The sequence below is a fragment of the Triturus cristatus genome, chromosome 7 (genome assembly GCF_964204655.1).
Source record: "Triturus cristatus chromosome 7, aTriCri1.1, whole genome shotgun sequence".
NCBI classification, from domain to species: domain Eukaryota; kingdom Metazoa; phylum Chordata; class Amphibia; order Caudata; family Salamandridae; genus Triturus; species Triturus cristatus.
Genome location: NC_140590.1, coordinates 1,023,171,749 through 1,023,197,637, shown reverse-complemented (window position 1 = coordinate 1,023,197,637; position 25,889 = coordinate 1,023,171,749). Strand labels below are relative to the sequence as shown.

At 43.7% G+C, this 25,889-nt stretch overlaps 1 protein-coding gene across 3 annotated transcripts in view; it reads right to left on the bottom strand.

Moving 5' to 3' along the window:
• Positions 1-24,791, bottom strand: part of BNIP1 (BCL2 interacting protein 1) — a 50,710-nt gene extending 25,919 nt beyond the window's left edge. Inside the window, exons 1-5 of one of the 3 annotated variants that reach the window (XM_085618084.1) lie at positions 24,640-24,791; positions 23,329-23,421; positions 13,371-13,462; positions 2,306-2,407; positions 893-1,011 (exon numbers count right to left, since the gene is read on the bottom strand). In XM_085618084.1, the coding sequence (XP_085474210.1) occupies positions 893-1,011; positions 2,306-2,407; positions 13,371-13,462; positions 23,329-23,421; positions 24,640-24,732 (499 nt within the window). In that variant the 5' untranslated portion in view covers positions 24,733-24,791. The other 2 variants (XM_085618086.1, XM_085618085.1) reach the window with 2 other exon arrangements.
• Between the last annotated feature and the right edge of the window lie 1,098 nt (positions 24,792-25,889).

Below are 25,889 nucleotides of genomic sequence, written 5' to 3'. Positions count from 1 at the left end.
TGTACGCTTCTTTTAGAATAAGGTTTAGCCATTTCATTCTCAGCGGAGGAACTTTTAATATACAAACCAAGTGGGTTTGCTCTTCCTACAGCACCTTGTGCCCCCTGCAATAAGTTCCTCAGTCCTTAATTTTATAACTGAAGAACTGAAATTACGGAAGAAATATGCATTGTGAACTGTGTATTGGCACCGATTTATTTTTCGATTGTGCAGTATAGATCCGGTTGGCTCTAATGAATGGCAATTTGATATTTGACCAAGAACAATTTTCCAGGATTGCTTATTATAGAATTACTCTTTTAGGGGCTTAAATACACTGAGCCTGAATGTGATATTTTCTATGTGATTTTACCGTGCTGTGGTATTTTTGTACGTGATTTTTAATATGCTTTTATGATCATATATATCACCAAATAGACAGGATTATGATGATGATGTTCCAGCACCATGGCATATGCATTCAGCTCCCTTTGAATTAACTTGCTCCTTTTGTTTGTAGTGGTGCCACATTTCATCTCTTTCTAAGGCACTCCAAATTTGGCAGCAACCAGACTGAAATAATTTTCATTTAAATCTTATAATGATGCATTGACCTCTGTACATATACTCTGAATTCCCCTTTTACCCAGTAAATGCAGAAGAATGTGATGTTATAGAAAAACACCTAGATGAAGTTCCTGAAAGTTCCACACCCACCCATTCCTTGAAGAAGAATATGGCATTACTGTCTATGAGACGCTCATGATGTTTTCACCGGAGGATAACGAACAGAAGTATTCTGTACCATCACAACCCTTAAGCACAACAGCACTGTATGTTGTGCCAGCCCAGTCTCCTACAACATTACCATACCAAGTGGTCACACCTTCTCTCACACCGTGGCATTACATACCTAGCGTCTGCACGGTCTCTTCACTCTGGTGGACCTGCTGAGACATCATCTTGCTGATACTCATCAGGCTTTCAGTAATATCACTGGCTGATTCAGCCAAATTTTCCTTTGTTGTTTTTCTGAAACGTAAGAAAGCGGCATGAGAAATAGAATGTTGGGAGAGAACCAAACACAAGGGAAGCAAAAGGAGAAGACAAGGGGGGGGTCTAGAACAATCCTTTAGATGGTTCAAGAAAAGAGTGGAGTTGAGCTTCAAGTGAACAGAGCAGCACATTCTGCACATGTACAAATAGAACAGGAACGGTAAGAGAGATGACAGTGGGAAAGCCCGGCAGAAGAACAGAGCGAAAACAGTACACGGAATGGAAAACTGATAGACGACAAGAGGGGGATCCAAGGGAGGGCAGTAGTTGCTGAGAATGCAGGTGGAGGTAAAAGGGGCCAAGCGGAGGGAGTCGAGATAGGACTTGAGGAGAGAGCCGAGTGAGGGCAGGAGATGCAAAAGTCAAGAGAGCGACATTGCATCGTCTCATACAATGGACAATTCCGCAAACACTTCCAAAAATCTAAAGTAAATAAAGTGCACCCAAGATGCTGTCTACAGCGATGCTGAAGCCTGTAAAAACTCTGAGAAATAAGCGATAGACAGAAGGGTATCAGATCATACTCTGCTGGAACGTGCATGCACTTAAGGAGCCTTATTTCCTACCTGGTAGTGAAAACACATCCCTTCAGACCCCACAATCTACACTCCAATTGAACAGCACTACTCATATGAGAAGCTATCATTACAGTACATCCTAGATTAAGTACTTAAAGTTAACCTTATAAATATGCGGCATAAACCTTCAGGGTGGTTTAAATATTGAAAGTTGCTGGGGTCTTAGAAAATGCAGTCAATTGTGATGTAGTATTTTGCATTTACTGCGAAGCTTCAATGTGTTAGTCTGTGAACAACCTTTGTATAGCTCGATTTATCAACTGTCCCCTCTGGTGGCTACTACTCTACTGTAAACGGAAGTGTCTTACTGTTCTTGAATCAAAGCTTTCATTTACTTGCAAGCCCTGTGAATTAACTGTTTTTAACGCACACAAAGTCTCTATTGGGTTTATAAGTTTGGTTTCCATCTCTTTAAAAGCAACAGTGCCTTATCGAAAGACAAAGTACTGTACAACTGATGTACTTCGTTAAATTATCGAAGTTATCACTACACAATGCAGAAAAAACGTTCTTGAACAGACATGGCAACAGCACCCTTTTGGCATAGCAAGTGAAATACTAATTTTAGACATAAGGCAGGGGCTTATAATAATGCAAGTTTGTGCTGGTATCTTCACTTGCGATATTGGTGGTATAAGTTGGGTGTGTTCGCTAACACAATGACTTGGCATAATGTGAACAATGTTCATTACCTCTGCCGGATAAAATCGCCTCCTTGCAACAACTCATCCTTCTCGGAGTTGTCTATTGCATTCTTGCATGCTACGTTTGCCTTCCTCCACACAGTCTGATTGCTGGAATAAAAACAAAAATGTTGCATTGTGTCACTTTGCTCTTTATATACATCGGTGCAGTCAAGTCAATCTATAAACTTCCATATTATGGGCCAATCTTTTCCACTTAAGCATGAAAAAATATTTTTCAAAATTTTTGTAATGTTTCCATTTTGTTTGCATTAGCCATGAAAGTGCAGAATCTTTGTGATTTGCCTTTAACCTACTAATTAGTTTGAATGATGGAACTAGTTCGAATGGTGGAACCACTGCTGCCCCTGTAGTAATAGTGCAGTTCTTATGGTAAGGTCACCTAACCCTAACTCTCCCCGGAATGCTCTTTCATTAGAGGGACCTTCCCATACTTCAGCAACACCACAGCCAACCAGCGAGACCATGATAAAGTAAAACAAACAAAAAAAGTTTTTAAAAACATACTCTGATACAAAAGAAAAAATATTACATCCTTTTCCGCAAAAACTAAAGGAATTTGTGAAATGGATTTGCTCGCCTCGTACCAGCCCATGGTCTTCATACCATGTCTGTTTGTGGAATGGAATGCAGCCTATTCATAACAACCAGACATTCACCTGCAAAACTCGTTCCTTCCTCAAGTGAGAAGCGAAGGAATACTGGTACTGTTGCTTGTGCGATACACCATGTATGGGAATCTTCTTAAATTTTGCTATTTGCAAAATTAAGATATCATTACACAGATGGGGTAGGATAGTGGCCACCTACATTGCCACCAAGATTGCGGAAAAAATTATTGAATCGTCATCACACAATAGTTTGCAGTTCTTACTCATGAATGGATTTCCAGCATGCAATCTCCTACAATCCCTCAACGACCACTCCCAAAACGTTCAGAAAATAAAATACTTGTTGGTTGTCATCTAGGACTCTATTGAAAAGAAATGCCATCACTGAAGTCCAATGGTAACCGCAGTCCTCATCCCCCTTCCTAAAGTCTCTTGTCCCTCAACCAAATACAAGCTGGCCACACCAAGGTTAAAAAGGGTGGTCCGGTTACTTGCCTGTAATACCAGTGTGCCATCATGGGTATCCGATTAGTGAGCGCAGCTATCCAATGTTTATGGTAATTGCACTGTTGTATAGGGCTGACAGGGCAGGTAATGCAAGAGTGGGGATAGCGTTCAGGAAGAGGAAGTTTAACTTATGAGAAGACCGGATGTGCAACCTTTGTTACGGGCGGGTGTAGAAAGTCGGAGGAAGTACTTGTATGAAGGGAGAGGCACTGTATTTGAACAGACATGGCATAAATACAAGAAAACAGGTGGAGCACAGAGGTACTGGAGTCTTTGACAGAAACAGGGCAGAGTAGATTTAAGGTACAGGAAGAGGACAGCAGGTCGTAAATTCAAGAGGTCCACCAGGAGTGGACACAAAGAAAATCTGCTATATGTGTATATATGCACTTGGTTGCAACTAACATGCATGCATAGGAGATGTGCATTAGTTTCACACTATTATTACAGCAAAAAAAAAAACAGTACCTGCATAAAAGATGCATGAACCATGATTTGTACTTTAAGGCAGACGCATTATCAGCTACTGGTAATTGCAAAGGCTGAAACCTTAAGAAGCCTGTTTGGAGTCAGACACGTCACAGAGTGATCTAGATGTTATTCAGTAAATACCTTTAGCATGCAATGACACTCTGTTGATCATAACTGGTGATTCTAACTTAAGCCTTACGACATAAAGCTCAGATGATCTGGGGTTTTGGGAGCAGAATCTAATCTCGAGAATTCAACTCATCAAGGAAAGTACAAAATTGATGTTGAACTTCTAGATACCTTCTATAGCCTAGAAGTGTGGGCAATAAATGGAAAACACCAAACAGATTCCCTAATGCAATACAAGTGTTTCTGCATCCTTCACTCCCTTCCCATCTCCAAAGGGTTCTGAATTATTATTTTGTGTCAATTAGACCATCTGCTAATATATAGAACTTTATAATATAGCTAATCTTAAATAATGAACACTACCCTCACAATTCTACATTAAATTGTGGTACAAAAAGGAAACTGACCCAGGCAAAGTAGGTTTTCGCAGCTGCCTGGGTAACAAAGACGAGAGTGGAGAGAGAATTGTTAACTATTTTTAAGATATGTAAAGAAAAAGACAAGAACATTCTGGAACTATATACATAGGCTTGAAGTCAAAGATGATAATAAAACCATCAACTGTGTCATCTATCCATCAGTTTGGGATTTTTCTAACAAAACCTAAATAAGCACTAAAGTTTAAGATTAACCGCACTAAGCTCCATGAACAAAACGACAATGCTACGTTGAAGAGGTTAGGAAGTCCTCTCGTTCACTTGGAGTCCCAGTGCCCAACGGGCTCCCTGCTGCCTTATTTAAAAATCAGACACGCATGTCTGCTCTAGATGGTTCAGCCTATTTTTCAATAACTGTTTCTTGATTCGGTACAGTTGGGTTTACAAAAAAAAGCAACCCCGTCCCTTCGGTCTCCTCAAACTATCGACTCATTGCACTTCTGGATATATTGACTCAAATTCTTACAACAAAACTAGAATCGTCGTGTGCACACCAAAATCTTTTGCCATTTGTTTTCCAAACAAGAGTGGGGCATTGGATAATATTCTAGCCTTGTCCACTGCCATCCACACTTGTTAATAATGCAAATCTACTGTGTGCCTGCGTTGCCGACTTTAAAAGAGCACTCTAGGAAATGTATTACGGAATTAATTGGGAATTAAATGATAGGGGATTCAATGTATGCTGCTAAAAGCCATCCATCAGCTACAGTTGGACCTACGTTCAAAGACATTCAGCAGCACACAGCCTTACCTTTTAGGATCTACATGAACGGGGGGGATAAACAAGGTTGTGTTTTTGCCCCACTTGTTTTCAACTTTTACATTTTTTAAATTCAAGTTTTAGGAGCATCCCTGGCCACATATACATTACATACATACATATTGGCCGCCCCCCCCCCACAAAGCTGAGGAGGAATTCGACCTCAATATCACAGAATGCAGACGACCCAGTCATATTGGACAGAACGAGGATTGACCCTGCTTTGCCCATGTATCAGCAAGATCTACAAGATACAAAGATAGGTGATGTTCTTTTGAGGCAGATGGATCAAGCGACGGGGGAGGTGGACTATGAATGGGCAGGTCATTGCCTGATTATCAGCTTGTATCTACATAGAGGTCTAGTTTAATGAAAAGCGCAGAAAACCATTTACATTATGCAAACAATTTACTTACATTTTGTCTTAAGAGACAAAAACAACCTTAGAGATTATAAGGGCCAGATCTCCGTCCTCTCTGACCCCCAGTGAAGCATTCAATTGAACCAGGTAGCTTTTTCAGAATTCTATTGAGGCTATCCAACTCCACTATAAAAGGAAAATTAGGTTGGAGTTATTCTAACCAAGCTAGCACTCGCGGGCAATGGAGCCTGTTTTGTCCTCACCCGTTACCAGATTAGACCCAGAGCGAAGCACGCTCAAATATCTGCTTTTGACTGGACTTAATCAGCTCAAAGGCACTCCTGTTGTGCACATACCTATCCAGAGCACTAACTTCAATGGACACGCAAGAGGTATCTACTAAATGGGCTTTCAACTTCTTGTAAAATTAAGTTTCTAAGATAAAAGTATTTTTTTATATTTTTATTGGGGGAATACTGGCAATCTTGGGTTAACCAAAACCCTGTGGACCGCTGTGGAATCTGCAACAACAGCAAAGAGTTTATGCACCTAATCTGTCGTCGCTGTACCAAGTTATTAAACATACGAAGAAGCTACTAAAATGCATCCTTCATTATTTCACGCGGATGAAACTGTGCTATAGCAGTAAAGACCTATTTTGGCGACCTCCAACTAACAGGTAGTTTTGGAAAATCCAACACTGCGAGATTGAAATCTAGGAAGGAAAGGGAAGCCCATTGAGTTAATGAATATTTCTCTTAATGTGTACTGCAGATTATCCATAACCATTCATTTTAGATTATGTTGTCAGGGTGAGTACTGCAAATTTCCAAGGTCTATCTGCGAACATGCATTTCTAGCATATATATTTTAACTAAGTGAACTACAAGAGGTGTGACGAACATTAGTTTATAGCCTTACAGTTTACCTTTTTTTTTTTTTTTAACATTGCAATGGTTTTAAGCGACTTCAATAAGGCTTTGAACTTAAAGGCTGCTTTAAGTCACACAGTGGTGATAGACACACAATTGATGGATGGAATGCAGAACAAATCAAAACATTCACCCCCAGTCAAGAGATCTGGGTTAAAACCATCATTCTTTTGCTCACCATGCCACCCCAGCTTAGACCTGGTCATATGCAAATCAGTCTTGACCCTGTGCCTCATGGGAACAGTCCAGCCCGAACTGCCAGGCCACTGTGGTGATGACATCAGAATATACTGCCATTTTCTTTACAGAGCACCCATGTACACAGAAGTGATACATATGATACCTTGCCTTTTTGCTCTTAACAGAAGTTTTAAACTTATTATAATCTTGATTTTTGCACCACAGAGAACCTATTAATTTGTCAGTCGTACCATTTAATCGCAGTCCACAGAAGAGCTTTCAAAGAGCCTGCTGACACAGCTCTTAATCACTTGCTTCTTTATAACAAGTCAAGTTAATTAATTAAAAGTATTGTGGCTTTACTAATGGGCATGATTTAGGCAGATAAAACCGTCTTCAGACATACACCAAGAGCAAGTTATTTTTGTTTTAAGCAAGTTGATAGGGAAGTTGCTATCAAGCAGAAAGAGTAGTGCTCAGGAGATCATAACACGAGCCAGACTGTCTGAGCAACACCCTACAACCAGTGGTCGAAGTAGGTGGGATAGGAGGGTTGACGTGCCCATACTTTTTTTAATTCACAGAAAACAGTTACTCTACTTTCTGTGAAAAGATGACCGTCCCAGGACAATTAATTCCTAAAGCTGAAATGCTTCAGCTGCAATGAAAGGCACAGTCTCCTGTGCTGTGAAAACGAAGGTGGAGAGACAGCTTAACAAGCCTTCTTCCCAAGTTGCCTGCTGCCTGAAAGAAATGTACATGTGCACAACGGGTCAATCAACAAATGTAAAGGCAGCTCGGAACCAGGTATTGACTTTAATTAATGGAATCATGTGACACTTCCTGACACAGATTTATTAATTTTGAATAGTAATAGAAAGGAGTAACCAGCTGAGCTGGGACGCGTGTGCTTTTTAAAGGGGGATAACAAAGAGCCCTGCGTGGCCTCTGTTACGCCCCTAACCATTCTCCACTGCTTCAACCAGATTTCAATTCTGTGGCTATTTGGTTGCAGATACAGACCTCCGCAGTGCATTAACTAATAGAGGTTTCTTAAAGTACAATAGTCCATTTCCAACTGATTAACTTAACTTGCATGTATTTTACATTTAAGCTGTGTTATTTTATATGTACATACCAGAAGGTGTAAGACCCAAAAAAGTTTTAGCCATGCCCCCATTGTGTACAACATCACAGTTACCTTACTTTTTTTGGTCTCGCCTGATGTTGCAGCGCAAAGAGCTGCTCACCTCAGCGAAAGATTTTGTGAGAGGAATTTCAGAAGGGGGCTTGAAGCCCCGCCCCTGATTTCCATTGACTGGCGTCACCGTTTATGCTAAACAGTGGCCTGCCATTGGAAATTAGGGTTTTTGGTTAACGCCCTTTCACCTCCGATCCGGACTGGGTCACCTGCTTTGCTGCTGTTGCAAAGCACCTTCTTATCTTTATGGGGCCATGTGTTTCTAAACACTTGGAAAAATTGGCCTGCTGAAGCCTGCTGCACTAATTATTTTAAAGAAGCACGGCGCAGTCCAGCTGAAAATTCGGAAATTCTACTTTATGGCTTGGGGGATTCGTACGCAACCTCATAATCACTGCATACGCGTCCTTTCATTTAGACAGTTATGAATGTGAGGGTGGGAGCCGGGGGGAGGGTGCCTGGCAGTTTTAGACCACTTAAACACATTTTGAAACAGCTGTGTAATTACCGTGGCTTCGGCGTTCAACAGTCAATCCCAAATTGTAGTCATTTGTAGTCTCAGAACATCTGTGATTTCTCAACAGCCCCTTCGTACCCCCGACCCGAGAGCCACTGAGTACCCCCACCACCCCGAACCCTCCCCCACAGGAAGTGCTCCGTGCCATGCATGGGCGAGCCATTGCCCATAGATTCCGGGGCAGGGCATGTTAACATGGGGAGGTGGGCACGGGGGGGGGGGTGTGAGGCACAAAGGCTGCGACAGACTGGAAAACACGAGCTCAGTGTTCTCTTCGTAAGGATGTACTGGGATGACAGAACATTTCCAGAGGCTGGGAGAAAATGCGCAAATCAACATTCTCAGCACACTCACGATAATATCAAGGCGGTGTGTTCCTCATCACACATTGCTAGTTTTGTGCACTTTAGGGAGGAAGGGTATAGATAGACAGAGTCTGTAAAGACGTTGCTTGTAACCTGCCTTTCACAGTGTTTACGTCTTTGCTGTGACAGGCCATTAGGCTTCTCCAGGTGCAGCGTTCCGGGCATATAAAAGATTAAGTAGAGGCAGGCTTTCTTCCATGGAATACAGCATTATAGCACGACAGTACAGCCTTTTCTGTATTATTGGAAATAATTTGTTTTTATGTAGAATTTCACAGTGCACTTCTACGTGTCTAGGCTCTAGTAAATAGAGGTTTTACCTTTCTCCAATTAACCAACCTCGGAAGGATGGGAGATTGTTTTGGCCCTGACAAGGTTTGATCTTCAACTGTATGAATATTCCCATATACAACCAGGGTGATATTATGGATAGTGTGCAATGTTCCACTCTGGACGGTGAACTGTTCCCAGCTGGGGGCACCAGGCATAGACTAGGATAGGATTCCCTATGACTTTGAATGTGATGTTCCCAATGCAAGCACAAACTTCCATTAGTCTTTCTCTCTCTCTGTTCCTTTCTTTCTCTCTGTTTCTGTCCTGCCTCTCTCTCTCTATTCCTCTCTTTCTCTCTCTATTCCTCTCTCTCTCTCTCTCTATTCCTGTCTCTCTCTCGCTCGCTCTCTATTCCTCTCTCGGTCTCTCTCTCTCTCTCTCTCTATTCCTCTCTCTCGGTCTCTCTCGGTCTCTCTTGGTCTCTCTCGGTGTCTCTCGGTGTCTCTCGGTGTCTCTCTGTCTGTTCCTGTCTTTCTCTCTGTTCCTGTCTCTTTTTCTCTCTTCCTGTGTCTTTTCCGCGCTTTTTCTTTTTGCCGGCTGCCATATACCCCGGGGAGCTGTGGACAGGCCACGAACAATGATGTTTACTTAAGTTGTTTCAGTAGCAATCGATAGTGATGCAGCTGTGGGAAAAGTGGCACGTTATGATCTATAAAATAAAAAGCTGAGCTTGCAAAAGAGAAGTTCGCAGTACAGGCACGGGTGCGCAGGCCATGGTTTGGGGGGGGGGGGTGGGGGGGGAGGGGCAGGAGAGGCGGCGGGAAGAAGAAAATAGGGTGGAGGTTCCAGCTAAATCAGTTATTCCTCATTACCATGGCTTTAAGAAGGCCGGGTCTCACCGGGTCTGAGCACCGGCAGTTTTTTTAAGGAGGGCACGAAACAGGTCTCTATCGGGCTCTGTTTTGTGCCCTGGCACAGGCGGTCCATTTTTTTCGAGCATTACAGGTGAAGGGAAATCCTTTAACCCCTTCAGTGCCCATGACGAGCTGGACTCGTCATGGGCCGCGGTGGCGCTGTGCCCATGACGAGTCCAGCTCGTCATAGACCCCGCCCGCTAATGCAACGGCCGGCACTGGGCGGGGAAAGGGGCGGGCACTGAAGGGGTTAAAGAGAGTCATTTTCTCTCTGGATTTTTTTTCTCTTTTCGGAACTCAGGAGCATCAACACTGTCGTGGTGTCACCAGGGCTTTATGGGGAAGATTTATCAAAATTATATACAAGCCACAGTTGCTGCTTATTTATCTTATACAACTAACAACCATTGACAAAGCCAATAGTCCTGACTTGTTGTAGGTATGATGTTACTTGTTGTATCATATATCTGGATGCAATGACAGAAATAGCTTAATACCAGTTGGGCGGCACACTATGCTAAGCACAGATTTTTAGCTTGCGTATTAAGCCACGCCCTTAATTACATTGCCCACGCCCCCTTGAGACCCCTCAGTTATTTCATCCCACTTAAAGCCCTGTTCATTACTTTGCATTGAATTTTGAAATTTGATATATTGCACGTTGCTCTTCCTCCTTAGACGTTTTCAGAATCAGGTTGTTTTGTTTCTGTGGTGCGCGCCCCTGCAGTGATCACGAGCATGTCTTTTAAGTATGTGGGAATTCATTTCCGTGGGCCCTCGCTCTCTGCTCCTTTTACAGCTCTGTAGTGCCACGCTCGTGTGTGGACACTCGCAATAAGAGTGTTTTCCAACAGTGTCTTCCAAATTCAAACACTTGGCACTATAGCTCTGTGACGCTGCCTTCCTGTCTCTTTACCTGCCTTTCTCGCTCTGTTCCTGCATTTTTCTCGCTCTGTTCCTGCATTTTTCTCTCTCTGTTCCTGCATTTTTCTCTCTCTGTTCCTGCATTTTTCTCTCTGTTCCTGCATTTTTCTCTCTCTGTACCTGCATTTTTCTCTCTCTATTCCGGTCTTTCTCTCTCTATTCCGGTCTCTCTCTATTCCGGTCTCTCTCTCTCTATTCCGGTCTTTCTCTCTCTATTCCGGTCTTTCTCTCTCTATTCCGGTCTTTCTCTCTCTATTCCGGTCTCTCTCTCTCTATTCCGGTCTCTCTCTCTCTATTCCGGTCTCTCTCTCTCTATTCCGGTCTCTCTCTCTCTATTCCGGTCTCTCTCTCTCTATTCCGGTCTCTCTCTCTCTATTCCGGTCTCTCTCTCTCTATTCCGGTCTCTCTCTCTCTATTCCGGTCTCTCTCTCTCTATTCCGGTCTCTCTCTCTCTATTCCGGTCTTTCTCTCTCTATTCCTGTGTCTTTTACGCGCTTTCTCTTTTTGCCGGCTGCCATATACCCTGGGGAGCTGTGGACAGAGGCACCAGTCGTCGACCTTCAAAAACTGGCCTCCAGTGACCCAGACTCCACCCCGCCTGCCGGGAAATGCCTGCGGATATAAATGGCCAATCCGTCCTCGGCGATTGTGCCTCATAAGTGCACTCAGATTTTCAGCCTGGAACTGGGCTCGGCCCAAAATGTGAAAAGTGTTTAGGCCGCGAACAATGACGTTTACTTGGGTTGTTTCAGTAGCAATCGCTAGTGATGCAGCTGTGGGGAAAGTGGCACGTTATGATCTATAAAATAAAAAGCTCAGCTTACAAAAGAGAAGTTCACAGTACAGGCACGGGTGCGTAGGCCATGGTTTGGGGGGGAGGGGCAGGAGAGGTGGCGGGAAGAAGAAATTAGGGTGGAGGTTCAAGCTAATCAGTTATTCCTCATTACTTTGCTTTGAATTTTGCAATTTGATAAATTGACCACCTTTCTATATTGCAAATATTAGGCCCACGCCATTGACTCTTCAATCTACCACTCTTTACTTTTCAATGGCTGGAACATTTCAAGCAGCATCTTTGTGGCATGCGATTAACGCATCAGCAGAAGCTCCCCACAGGGTCCCAGTCACAGAGAGGAGCTGACGAGACAGCCAAGGGCCTGGAAAGTGAGACTCATGGAATGGAATGTGAGTGCTGCACCAATGAGACGAAAGCAGTGTGCGTGCCTTTGAGTGCTGAAGAACACAGGGTAGAGCGTGCCGCCGAGCTAAACGGTTTTGAGACAGTGACCATCACGGCACTGAGGCAGGAAAGCAAAGTCAGTATGTATCACAGCGGGAGACAGCGTGAAGTAGCCTCAAGGAAGAGAGAGCGGGGGACCCTTGTAACACTCTAACGTGATAGCAAAGAGATGCCTGCGGTGTGTTACTGTGAAGAAGGGGGCACCTCCGGAGCAGGCTTAAGCTACGTACACTAGGTATGGGCAAAGGAAGTAGGGGGGCTGCAGCACCTCAAAAATAAGGTTCAGGGGTCAGAAAATGCTGGAACAATAACAAGCATTTGCAATGCAATTGGTCTCGCATTTACGCGGATTTAAGCTATTGACATTCTAAATAACAATACCTTTTATTTATGTTTTGGTTTTTAAAACATAAATAAAAGGCATTGTCATTTACAACGCCAATAGCTCAAACTCTCACAAGGGCGAGACCTATTGCATTGCAAATGCTTGTTTTTAATGCACTACGACCGCTGCCTACAACTTTTGTTAAACTGGGGCTGGGGATTCGGGACTGCTCAAGGAGTGTTGCTGCCCAGTCAGTAGCAGTGGCTACCAATTGGGAGTGGTGAGGCTGGGGGGGGGGGGGGTAGGGGGAACTTATCTGGGCCAGCCAGCCGCCCCCTCTCCTCTTCTATCTGTCTCCACCAGCAGCAGGAAGCACAAGGGTTCCCAGGCTCCCCATAGCCAATCACAACGCAGAGTTGTGATTGGTCTGAGAGCCGAACCACGGCACCCAGACAAGGACTGGGAGGCTTTGCATGTTCCTCACCAGGCTGTGTAAAGCAAGGCTGGTGGGAAGATGCAAAGTGTAGGACTGTTTAGACGGCCCGACCACTGCTCTCACTGCTCTGGCCAGCCTACCCTGCCCGGAGAGCCACTGACTTCAATAGGAGAAATAAAATGATAACAATCATACGCTATTATCACTTTATTTTTCCTTTTGAGCAGTGAGGCGATGCTCCTCCGCCTTACCAAAGGAGCCGCCACTGTGCCCAGTGTTAGAAACAAGTTTGAGGCCAGTCTCGTAGCTTTGTAAGATCCCTACTCTGTACCAGCCTACTACAAGAAAATCATCATAAAACACAAGCATTTGGGTTAAGTAAGGAGAGGCTTCTGCCCAGTCTTATCACAAAACGTTCTTGGCATGCTGAAACACAATGTGTTTACCCAGACTACACGGTCACCCACCTGAGCATTTGTTTTCTGTGGTTCTCAACATCTTTCAGCAGGGCCTGTTTTTCAGATTCTTTATCTTGTTCCTTGGCCATCTGCTCCAGCTCCTTGAAAAATTAAAACAGAGACAGATAACACTAGAAACCATGATTGCAGACGGCAGTGCAGCCAATGGGTGCCGGTGACTTCTAGTCATCTTCATGAATTGAGTTGTGTCAGTGTTTACAAATGAATTGAATGACTGTAGCATTCAGTTGTCTTAGTGCTGAGCTTTTTTTTTTGTATTTATTTTTTTAAGGGTCACTCATGTATGCTTGTGCAAGAATTTCCAACACTAAACGCCCACAGATCACATTGAAAATGGCACAAAACTCACTACAACTACGCCCAACACTTTAATGCGTTAAGTGGTATATCTCACTGGAAAGGATAGGTCTAGTACCATTACTGCCCTGCTCTAGCCCACCTTCCTGACAGAGGCAGCGCAAGCGAAACTAGTTGGAAATGTCCGATAGGAGTGGTAATGAATCCACACTTAGGCAGTAACTACTGTTCTCCTGAGAAAGAAATGAAAAAAAGATTGGCAAATGGTGCATTTTAAAGCAAATGAATATAGCGATAAAGCAAGGCTTATAAAGCAGTGGGAACGTACAGTCTTGAAATAATAAATACATTAAAAACTGCCCCATATCTTCCTGCATTAATATGTTCAACAGTTACTGTAATGTGTAAATTGTACAGCATGACAACGTTAGCCCTTTAAAATGTATGCTTGCCTAGTGTCTTGAACTGCATGCAGCATTAACTTTGGAAAAAAATGCTCTAACCAGACTTCGAGAAGCACCCACAGCTGCTGGCTGCAACCAGTCAAATAGAAATATGTGCAGAAAGGTCTTTAAGTGGGATGAACAAAGTGGGGGCGCTCTATAAAGGAACATGTCAAATAAATGTCTGTGATTCACATAGTGTGCCAGCTGACCGGTATTTTGGTTTCTCTCTGAGATGTAATTGTATCCAGATAAATGACAACAACTGACATACACCTAAAACCAGTCAGTATGATTGCCTTTGTCAATGAGTGTTAGCTGTTTAAGATAAAGGAGTAACAACAATGATTTGTTATAAATATTCAGCATTGGAAATTTTTCAATTCTGAAACCGAGTCTGTGAATTAAATAGCATTGAGGCCTTTGGAAGGAGTTTTGGCCTTCAGTTATGTGTGCTTAATGTTAGATATGTATCCTCTTTTTTCTGCATATGTTTACCATCTGCACATCTTCAACTACCTCTTTCCTCTTCAGCATTCTCTTTTCACTATTCCCCGAATGCACTTCCTCGCATCTATGTCACTTCACCACCCCCAAACAAGCACTGCACTCCCTCAAATGTATGACCTTCAATTTCTCTTACTCTTGCCTTCCAAATATGTGAACATATGTGTACCCCTTCACATACATATCCACAGAATTTCAGTTGCAAATGGAATACATAAACATCGTTCTGTGTGCTCTGCAGAGAGGCCAAACCACTCACAGGAACTTTGTCTTCAGCCTTAGTGCCGGTGTGCCCAACCAAAGCCCCTTATAAACACCTGGCATAGCTGAAGTCTCAAAGTATGCACAGAAAAAAATACAGATAAACAACAACATTGAAAAATAGTTAACTCTGGGATAATGGAGGGCAAGATGGCCGCTGGTGGTGTGTAGTGACCAGTCGCACTCCTCTCCTCCTCCTGATCATACCTCATTATACTAGAAGATGTGGTGATACCCCGTAACCCGCGGGGATGAAAACCGACTATTGTCTAAAAGGAACTGGCTGTGAATTCACTCGGTCTCTCACCAAAAGGTTTGCCGAGCTTCCGTTAAGGATAATTCGTTTCTTGCTAGCTAGATCCTTGGAAGCGGCAGCTTTCACCTTGGGACGGTACAATATGCCTCCACGCATCGTCAAAGGGAGCGAGGCAGCCAAAGAAAGCAATACGAAAGAACGGCCAGATCGGGACAAACAGGAGCCAAAGAGTACAGCTTCGCGTCCCAGCAGCACACTTACCTCAAAAAAAGGTACTGGGAAGAAAGCTGGTGTGATCCAAGGCACCGACGGGCTCCAAGCAAACCTCCTCGGGACGTCTCTCCTGTGCGGCTCGCGAGAGGCAAGAAATCTGCGGTCCAACAATGCAGGAGGAAAAGAAATACAACTGCGGCAGCCTTCTGTGGTCGAGAGCTTCCCTGTGATGAGTACAGGCCACTTGGAAAAGCGTAATGCCGGTAAGCAACCCAAAGGGAACAGCGTGAACAGTGCCGAGGCGCAGGACTCCCGCGAAACGGGGGTTGCTATGCAACCAGACCAAGCACCGGCATTGGAGCAGACGCCTTCGGATGTGTGGAACCTAGCCGAGGGTGTTCCGGCGGCGCCGGAGCGATTGGAAACTTCCAACTCGGGCCCAGAAGTGCCAATGTCAGCAGCAGAGGACATGCTCAAGGTGAGGCAACCTCGAGGTTCAGAGTCTGTTTGTACGGGCTCAGGTGGGCCGCTTGCAAGGGATAACGCCAAAGGGGGACAGCCTCGGGAGAATGATGAGGCGCACGGAGACAGTCTCGGCGAGCTGGGGGCTAATAGCCAGGAGGCAGGCACGGAGTCAGAGTTCTCCTTGGAAGGGGGTACCTCAGTAGGTTCACTATTGGACCCGGCCAGCGGGTGTGCCTCACCTGACTATTTTTTTTCACTTAATGAGGAGTCAGAGTCTGTAACTCACAGCGACGATAGCTTTGGGGAGTCTTCTGCCTCAGATGCTAGTTCGGTCCCTCCAAAATTCACTTTAAAGAAACGTAGATCCCGTAGGAAGCCAAACTCTCTAGAAAGCCCTCCTAATCCAATGAAGAGACTTTCATGGGATTATTCAGCTACGTCACAGCCATATCAGGAGGTGAATAATATGGCTTCTGGTGGGGAGGGAATACCTCAATCTAAACCGCAAGAAGCCTCAATGGATCTATTATTCAGTACTCTGAAGAGTATGCAGAACGAGGCAAGGGCTGAAGCTCGGAGATCAAAGCAGGGGCTCAACAAAATCCATAACTCATTAAGGAAAATGAACAAGTTGTACGAGGAGGCCTCTGAAAGAATTACCCAGGTCGAAGAAAGAACGGGGAGGCTTGAAGACGAGCTAAGCAGTCTACGGAAAATGAAGGAGGAGCAAAGCAAGATATCTGAAGACATGCAGTGGAAGCTGGAGGACTATGAAAATAGGCAGCGCCGTAACAATATAAGACTTTTGGGGGTTGAAGAGGGGATTGAAGGCCAGGATGTAAGGATGTTTGTTGTTAATCTACTTAAGGGCGCATTCCCAGAGCTGTCAGCATGGCAGTGGGATACAGAAATCCAGAGAGCGCATCGATTTCCTCTGGCTCCTAGGCGTAACTCAGGGCAAGACACGAGACCCAGAGCTATCTTGTTATTTGTGGGAAACTTTCTTCTAAGGCAACAGATACTGGATAAAGCTAAACCGGACTCTAAGCGTACCTTTAACGGGATCACTTTCTTCGCAAGGCCTGATTTCTGTCATGTCACAGTCGAAAGAAGGTGGAGGCTGAGGCAATTGATAGCACCTATACAAGCCCTGGGCTCACAAGCTTTCCTGCTGTATCCAGCCAAACTTAAAATAATCACCAAAGGCCAGTTTAAAATGTTCTTTTCAGAAATAAAAGCTAAAGAGTATATGGTGGAGGTGCTGGGGTATAAAGTCACGGGGGGTCACTAAAGGAAGGGAGCAAGACGGATTGGTTGGGAAACATATGGTTTCTCATATTGGGAGGAGGAGGCGACAACTGCACTCCTAAGCGATCACACATAGGTCATGTTTGACCTATTTGCCTGTAGGGGGGGGGAGGGGGGAGAGGGGGGGCACAGGGTCGGGGGTGCGGGTAGGGGTTCAGGGGGGGGGGGGGGGGCAGGTAAAATACAGCTTTTTGGTGCACAGCATAGGATGTTATATCTCTGGTCTATTTTTTTTACTAATTGTTTTGATAAAAGTTAGTCATGGATAACGCTAATGTCGTGTAAAATAGCCTCAATTAATATCTGTGGCCTCAATGATGCCCAAAAAAGAATGCGAGTGTCGTCTTTATTGAAAGCTATGAAATTGGATCTAGTATGTCTCCAGGAGACACATATAGAGGGGACTAGGGGGTTTCTTCTGGAACAATTGGGGTTCTCCCTACTGGCTAATACTAAACAGGGGACTAAAACGAGGGGAGTAGCGGTTCTAGGCAGAAACAGAGATACAATATTAGTCAGGAAAAAAGAAGATCAGTGGGGTAGGTGGGTATTATTAGAAGTTATATTTAAAGGGGAGAGGTTCACGTTGGCTTCAGTTTATGGCTCCACCGAAGATGACCCTGAAATGCTCCAGTTCTTGGATACAGAGTTGGCTTTGTGGCCTGTTCCAATTATCTGTTGTGGGGACTTTAATATTCACATTCAGGTCGGGGCTACGGGATACATTGGCAGAAAGAAAAGATCTTTTAGGGCCTTAGAGGATCTCTTAGTACACAATTCACTGATCGACGTGTGGGCCGCTACTCACCCCTTATTAGATGGTAGTACTTTTTTTTCTGCTCCCCATAGGGTTTTGGTAAGATTAGATTATTTTTTTATATCCAATTCTTTGCTGAATAGGTCACAAATAGAGAGACACCCTCGGATCATATCCGATCATAACCCTCTGATCCTAACTATTAAAATGGGCTGTCAGCAGGGGAAGTTCTCCGCTTGGACTTTCGAAAGGGCTCTTTTAAGGGAGGAAGCCTATATTCTTCATATGAATTCCTGGATTAAGAACTTCTGGAAAATTAATAGAGGGTCGGTCGATTCTGGGATTGAATGGGACACTTTTAAGGCGGGCATACGGGGAGAGACGATGAGCTATTCACTGCATAAACAGAAAAAGGAGAGGGCAATGTTTAATGAATTAATAATGGAAATAACTAAAGCGGAAGAAGAACTGTATTTAGCAATACAGGCCCAAAGATCTGTTGAGCAGCTGAGTGTAAAATTAATCTGTTTAAAGGCAAGGGTCTCTGAAAATATTGCTACTAAGGCAGCTGCTAGATACTTATTAAATAGAGAGAATGCTTACGAGATGAGTGAAAGAGTGGGGCACCTTTTGGCTATCCGCTCAAGACAAAAAGCCTCAGCGGCGGAGATCAAGAAGGTGACAGATGCTCAGGGTAATATGATTACGGATTCAGACGGGGTAAGAGAAGTGTTTAGGCAGTTCTATGTAGATTTATATAGATCAGATAAGGTTTTAGATTTGGGTCAGGTCTTACACTATCTCGATAATATTCAGCCAACATTACTGTCTGAGGTAGATAAGGAGCAGCTAGAAGCCCCATTCAATTTGGAAGAAATTTTGGGTGCCCTCATAGATCTTCCACCTGGTAAAGCCACGGGTCCGGATTTAATCCCAGTTGAATTTTATAGAGTATTCAAGGACATATTAGGCGATATACTTCTATTTACTATGCTTCAGGCGCAGGAGGGGGCCTCTATCCCTAAGTCTTGGGGAGGAGCAGATATTATAGTCATTTTGAAAAAAGGCAAAAATCCTTTGGCAGCCTCATCTTATAGACCCATCACTCTAATGAATTCAGACGTTAAAATTTATTCGAAAGTGTTGGCAAAGAGATTGGCGACTATAATCGAGTCCCTTGTTAGCCCTATACAGCACGGCTTCATTCCAGGAAAGGGTACCACTCAACATATTAGGCAGGTGCTTACGCTATTTGATGCCGTGGAGTTCCCAAGAGACCCTATGGCAGTGTTGTTTTTGGACGCCGAAAAGGCATTTGATAGGGTCTCTTGGGATTTCTTATGGTCTGTCTTGAGGTGGTTTGGGTTTGGCGAGGATTACATTAGAGCCATCCAGACATTATATAATAAACCCTATGCCAAAATTAGAGTTAACAGTGGTCACTCATCCATAGTTCAAATAGAAAGAGGGACCAGGCAAGGGTGTCCGTCTTCCCCTCTCTTATTTGCGTTGTATATGGACCCTCTTCTGCGTAGGCTTGTTGCCAACGTTAATATCCCACCGGTAATAGTCAATAATTTGCATTTCAAGGTGCAGGCATATGCGGACGACGTTGCAATCATTACAGCTAACCCTACTCTTGCTATGTGCGCAGTAGAATTAGAAGCGCGGGATTTTGGTCAGGTGTCAGGGTATAGCCTTAATAAAACGAAAACACAAATAGTTAAAAATTCATATGTCATATGTAATGATTACAGGGTAAGTAGCTCGGCAGTCTATCTAGGTATAGAAATTTCGGCAGATTTAGAGAAGGTGGTTGAGCAGAATATAACTCCTTTAATGGCGAGACTAAAATTAGATCTCGATAGGATGAATAATCTGCACCTTTCCCTACTAGGATGTACAAACGTTATCAAAATGATGGTATTGCCCAAATTTTTATATCTGTTTCGTGCAATACCTCTATTTTTTGGTGCAAAATGGTTTCAGACCTTGGAATTGGTACTAAATAGATTTATTTGGGCTCACGGAAAGACTAGGAGAGCGTACAGATTTATGACTCTTCCAAGGGCTAGAGGTGGGTGGGGCGCTCCCGACTTTAGGCTATACTATCTGGCTACCGCACTGCAATATATGCAGGGATTAATTGGTGGAGGGGAGCATCCTAGAATCTCCAAAATGTCAACCGAAGTTTACTCTATAGTCCTGGGGGCGGAGGCGGAGAACTGTTTCTTAAATTGCACGGACTTTGCATATTTTAAAAGGACAAGGTTTAAGACAGTCATTGCTGCTGTTAACATCTGGCCAGCTTTTTTGAAAAAATCTGGATTGGGTAGATACAACAGATATACCCGCTTGTTTAAGAATAGATCCTGGCCAGGAGATATATTTGCAGACTCAATGTTTGCATCCTGGGAACACAATGGGATCAGGAGGATCGGGGATATTGTTGGACTGGACGGTATTGTGCAATTTGCGGATTTAGTTACCAAATTTCACATTGATACAAGGACCTTTTTTAAATATCTACAGGTCAGAAGCTTTCTGATTACCAAGCGCGGAGGGATGACAGGGTTTAAAAGCAATGTAATATTGGATATGATTGAGAAAGGGGGAGATTGCAATATACGTAGTTTTTATGCTTGCCTTCTCACTACTAAGAAAGATGATCTTGTTAAATATGCTACTAAGTGGGCCACGAAGTTAGGTATCGATGCAGCTTGGTTTCAGGAATCACTGGCTCTTGGCCATACGGTTTTATGTTCAGCACCATTACAATCACAGCACTATAAAACTATTTATTTTCTTTATTATACACCAGCTAGAATTGCGCAATGGGGCGGCACCTTAGGGACAGATTGTCCACGGTGTAACCACGCACAGGCGGATATAATTCACATCTTTGCCACTTGTTCTCAATTGGCTACTCTGATTAGGGAGGTAGAGGGATTTCTAGCGAGGCATTTAGGTTTTCAAATTAAGATTACACCTACGGTGGTTCTTTTGGGAATAGTAACAGATGGTCAGGCTACTTGTCAAGAGTTTGTCTTTATTGCTATGGCAGTTTTTCGGTTGTTAATAGCAAGAGCCTGGCGTGACAAAGTTGCTCCCACCATGAATCAATGGTTGGCCAACTTGTTGTTTGCCTATAATTTAGAAAAAGGGATTTACGAACGGAAAGGTCGAAGGGGGAAGCAACTAGGCCTGAGAATTTGGGATCCATTACGGAGATGGAAAGAACGGGTGATGTAAATATGGTGGCTGAATATGATTTGATTGCTTGGATGTTATTCTTAAAAATGAAATTGTGATAATGGCTGTATTGAAGGTATATATTGTTTATAATTATTGAATTGTACAGTTTCATTGATTGTTAATTGTCGAACTCTATGCTGTGCCATATTGTTATATCTGGTATGAAAATTTCTTTTAAATATAAATAAAAAATAAAAAAAGAAAAATAGTTAACTCTTGGGGAATGCAAGATTAAGTAAAGCATGTGAAATAAGAGAGGAACTAAATCGCTGAAATGCATTCCCTTAAAGTTTCTAACATTCATTGTTTGCAAGTCAATCCACGTTTTTGGCATCAGTGTTAACTTAGGGGCATGAAGACACGGCCAGATTAATGTCATACATCAGATAACTGTCCACTGTAAGCACATATTTCTCGCCTTGCTTGACTCGGATATTTGGACCAACTTCACAAGGGAACAAGAACCCTGCTCGTTATTTGGATCCATTACATGGGGGGACGAAATACAGCAGCTCCACTTCTAAAGGAGCCAGCAATCTGCAGCGAGGGCCTGGGGTGTCACAGTGGGGGAAGTTAGCGTGATGAGCGGTCTCAGCACAATATACATAACACAACATTAGCATGCAAATGCTTACCATTACCGAAAACAAGGCACCAGATCAGACGTGCTTGCATCCACTCTCACATATGATGTAAAAGTGTGATCTATCCCTTTGAACGAAGGACGTCTTAAATTACACAGGAATGAAGCCTCCGACGCCCGAAACCGTGACGCTGATTGTGTCACTAGCCTACAGAGTGTATACAACCTTAGACCACATTTGCAATGAAGGGTTTTAAAACAGAAAGCCCTGCATCGTGCATCACAGTTGAAAAAGTTGATTTACTGCCTAGCTTCCGTCTCCTGCTTCAGAGCAAGGCGGGGCTGGCAGCCTGAAACAGACAGACCAGAGAAATAAATACATCGATTTATTTGGCGATACAATCAGCTCTCTGAATAAATCAATCTATTTAATATGTTTTATGTAAATGTGTAGGAATTTCAGAGGGGCGCAGCCCCCGAGCCATAATGGAGAAACCGCCCCTGCCTGCTACACTAGGAACGTATTTTCGGCCATGTAATGCAAATATGGCAGATATATTGAGAATAAAAAAAAAGAAAAAGACTAGTGGTGATACGCATTCTATTGTGCTCATTGTCTCATGCTGCTTTGCAACTATCTCTAACCCTGAAAATGGAGTCTGTGATAACTATGAAAGTTCATAATTCGCAAGACAAAGTTAGCAAGAACTCGACCCACATAACTCCTTAGCATTCTTTTTGGAAAGCCACAGGGCTCTCTGAAAGAGCCTCCACACTGATGACTGGGCAGCCATGTGAGAGAGCTCACCAGATTAGCACAAAAGCTGGCCAACTCTCCTAATAGACCAGGGTTTAGTGCAATGCTTAATTTGTAAAAGAATGGCAGCCCGTGACCAAAGCTCTGCTAAGAAGCTGGCGGATAGTTCTATTACATATTAACCCACGAATACCAAAGCTGCGTTGTCTTAAATCCACCTTGTGCCACTTTATTCCAATACCAGACACTCCACACCCCTTTATCTCACTCTTTCAAGCTCCTGCATTTTCCCTTTGTGATAGTTTTTCTGTCTTTCATTTCCTAGGTCTTTCCTCTTTGTGCGATTTGACCTCTCTTGATCTCTGTAAATGTCTGATGCTGGTCCTGAAACAGGAGGGAAGGTGTGGCCCACAAACAATGACCGGCTCAAATTAAACACTGGATTAGGGCGAGTCCTATATATGTCCTAACCAGCGACGATAGTAAGGAATTGATGACGACCACTTGAATGGGTTTGTACATGCTACAGATGGAGTGCGCTCAAAAAAGAAAAAGCAGTTCACCTTAACAGATGGATACCGCCCTATGGCCTAATTTCAGGAGGTACCCAAGGAAGAATGTAATGGAATCTGTCATATGTGTTCACACAGACAAGGTTCCTTCACCATCCGCCATGTAAAACAGAGGGGAAGGGAGGCAAGAAAAGAGTGAAAAAACAGTAAATATAACAGGTTTTAAAAGGCAGGAAAGGCACACACAGAAAATAAGGCGGCTGTAGGCCACCTCGTCCAATGCTCCTCATACAACAAGAACTCTGCCCTTGCACAGCACACTTAGTGCCCACCTGTAGTTTGAGCCGCTGTTGGTGGAACTTCTCCTTCATGTTTGCGTTTAATTCGTTGAGTCTACTCATAGGCCCTGGACAATCCCGGATATCCTGCAAATGAAAGCAAGAGGAAAAAAATAAACGGCGATCAAGAAAGTTGCCCATTGTTTCTGGAAACTATCATCGATGTTACTAACTAGACATGGGAATTGAACAGCAAAGTCAACATTGTTACAATCTATGCGTGTGGTAATAATTTGACATCCTGGGCGTGGTGAGAACTGCTATATCAAATGCCATTTGTATGGGTAAACAGCTGCTGATCTGAGTTAAGAAACTGAGGGCTTATCTAATGTATTTACTACAAAACAGACTTTACTCAGCCTTTATCTCCGTCTTTGCCATTACACAATGTGACCACTAGAAGCACAAAAATGTCATTCGTAGGCCAGGAGAAAACTAGACAACCATGTCCTCATCATGACCACTGCCACTCATAGAAACCAGGTGCCTCGTGTAAATAGTGCGGTTCAAGTCACATGAGCAATTTCTGGCACGTGAAATGACGAGGGTGCCCTTCGGGATGCCCTTACGTACATTCATGGTGGTCCATGGAAAAGACCCTGTAACGAAAAAACCTACCCTAACTCAAGGCAAATAAATAAGCAACTTGCTTGGTGCAACAGTTTTTCAGTACTTACAGTAAATGCTTTGTCTTGAACGTTATAATTCTTGGGTGCTAAAGGTATTAAAACAATAAGATTGTTTGGAACTGCAGACTGTCTTGTCTAGGACACCCCACCCTAGTTCCCTTTAGAATGGTTGATCACTAGTAATAACCTTCGATTTGTAGGTCTGAAAGCAGGCGCCTACATGAGTCTTGCGCAAGTTCAGCGGGTACATAAACGAGAGAGGTCCTATCACGTACCATTAATTATTGGCAGGGTGCAAGTACCGCGAAACCTTAAAAAACAAACTGTGAATTACAGTCATACGTATGTGCCGGTGGCCAGCTGTCGCAGTTTTTGCTTATGAAAATCTTGGTACCTGCTCTCTTGTTAGACCGTGGCTGTTCTACTGCAGTACTGGCGCTTGTTGCGGAATATGCTTTGGTTTACCTTTTACAAATGCAGGCTAAATTAAAGTCTCCAAAGGTAAGAAAGGAAAAAAGCAAGGCCAATGAGATACATACGGTGACCTAGCACGGGCAAGCAGCACAAATACAAATCTGTCTACTCCAAAACCGTGCTGCTGCCTTTCGTGGCGGGTCGGGGTCTGGCGCAGCAAAAGAAGCCTGCCCTACGTTCATTATTACTGTATTGTGCGTGCCTGTATAGCCGCTTTTATCTCCAGGTCGCACTTCACTAGTTCATTGTGGCAGATCCGGACGTGAACATCTGAGGCTGCTGCAGCCGCCGCCATCTTTGCTCCGTGTCACTGAAAACTACGGCGAGCAAGAGAGGCCAAACATTGTAGGTACAGCAATATGCAGCGTGAGACAGGGCAACAGCTCCCTCTTCTGAATACAAAGAAAAATACAACTCAGGGAAGTGGAGGAACTATAACCTAGAGCTGTAGGCAGAGCAATGGCGTCATCTAGCGGATGTACAGGGAAAGCACATCCTCTACAGTCCACTGAGAATAACAGTAGACAACATAAACACCTGCTATGTAAATATTTTTTTTCAGGCAAATTATAAACACTACCCATTAGAACCAGTTTTGATGGGGTGCTCGCGTTCCAAAGAGGGGTGATTGAAGCGTCACCATTCTGACAGAGTGTAAAGAGGAATAAGGGCATATGTTACTTTGGTGTATGATACCGCCGCATGACGGCCGAGGTACTTTTAACGAGTAGCTACATCACGCATGACACCAATTACCCCGTACAGGGTAAAGGGAAACATTGCGCCAACATTACAATCCTTCAACAAACGCAATTGAAAAAAGACAACAGGCATTGACAAAGTCAAGCGGTCTCTACTTTCATTTGTGCTATCCAACCTTTGCAAGGCAGATGGGAAAGGGGAGAAGAGAAGGTGCTCCTGGCCCAAACGGAATTCCACCAGTACAGGAGGCAAATTTCTGGGCAGAAGCACTGTACCCTCTCTTCAGAGAAATCAGAACGTTAAACATCTTGCCCAGCTCATGGAGAGGCTCAATCATTTCCCCAATCCATAAATCTGGTGACAAGTTAGAACCACAAAACTATTGCTTAGTGGCACTATTAGACAACAAAGCAAAATTATTTGCAGGCTTGTTACTGGAGGACCTTCAGGCTTGGGTGAAAGAAAAATCCGCAATTCCTCTACAACAGACCGGCTTCACAAAATCAGTTGGGACAACAACTAACATATTAAGCATGGCAATGCTTAAGGACAAGGCTGCAGCCACACGATCGTCTCTATAGCTTTGCTTTATCGACTGCAGGGCCGCTTTTGATCATGTTAATCGCATCAGACTTTGGTCCAAACTACATCATTGGGGGCTTCCTCAGCCCCTACTCAACTTGATCATAAACCTGCATACGGACACATGGCTACAGGTGAAGCTGGGTAATGGAACCTTCCTGTCAAGAC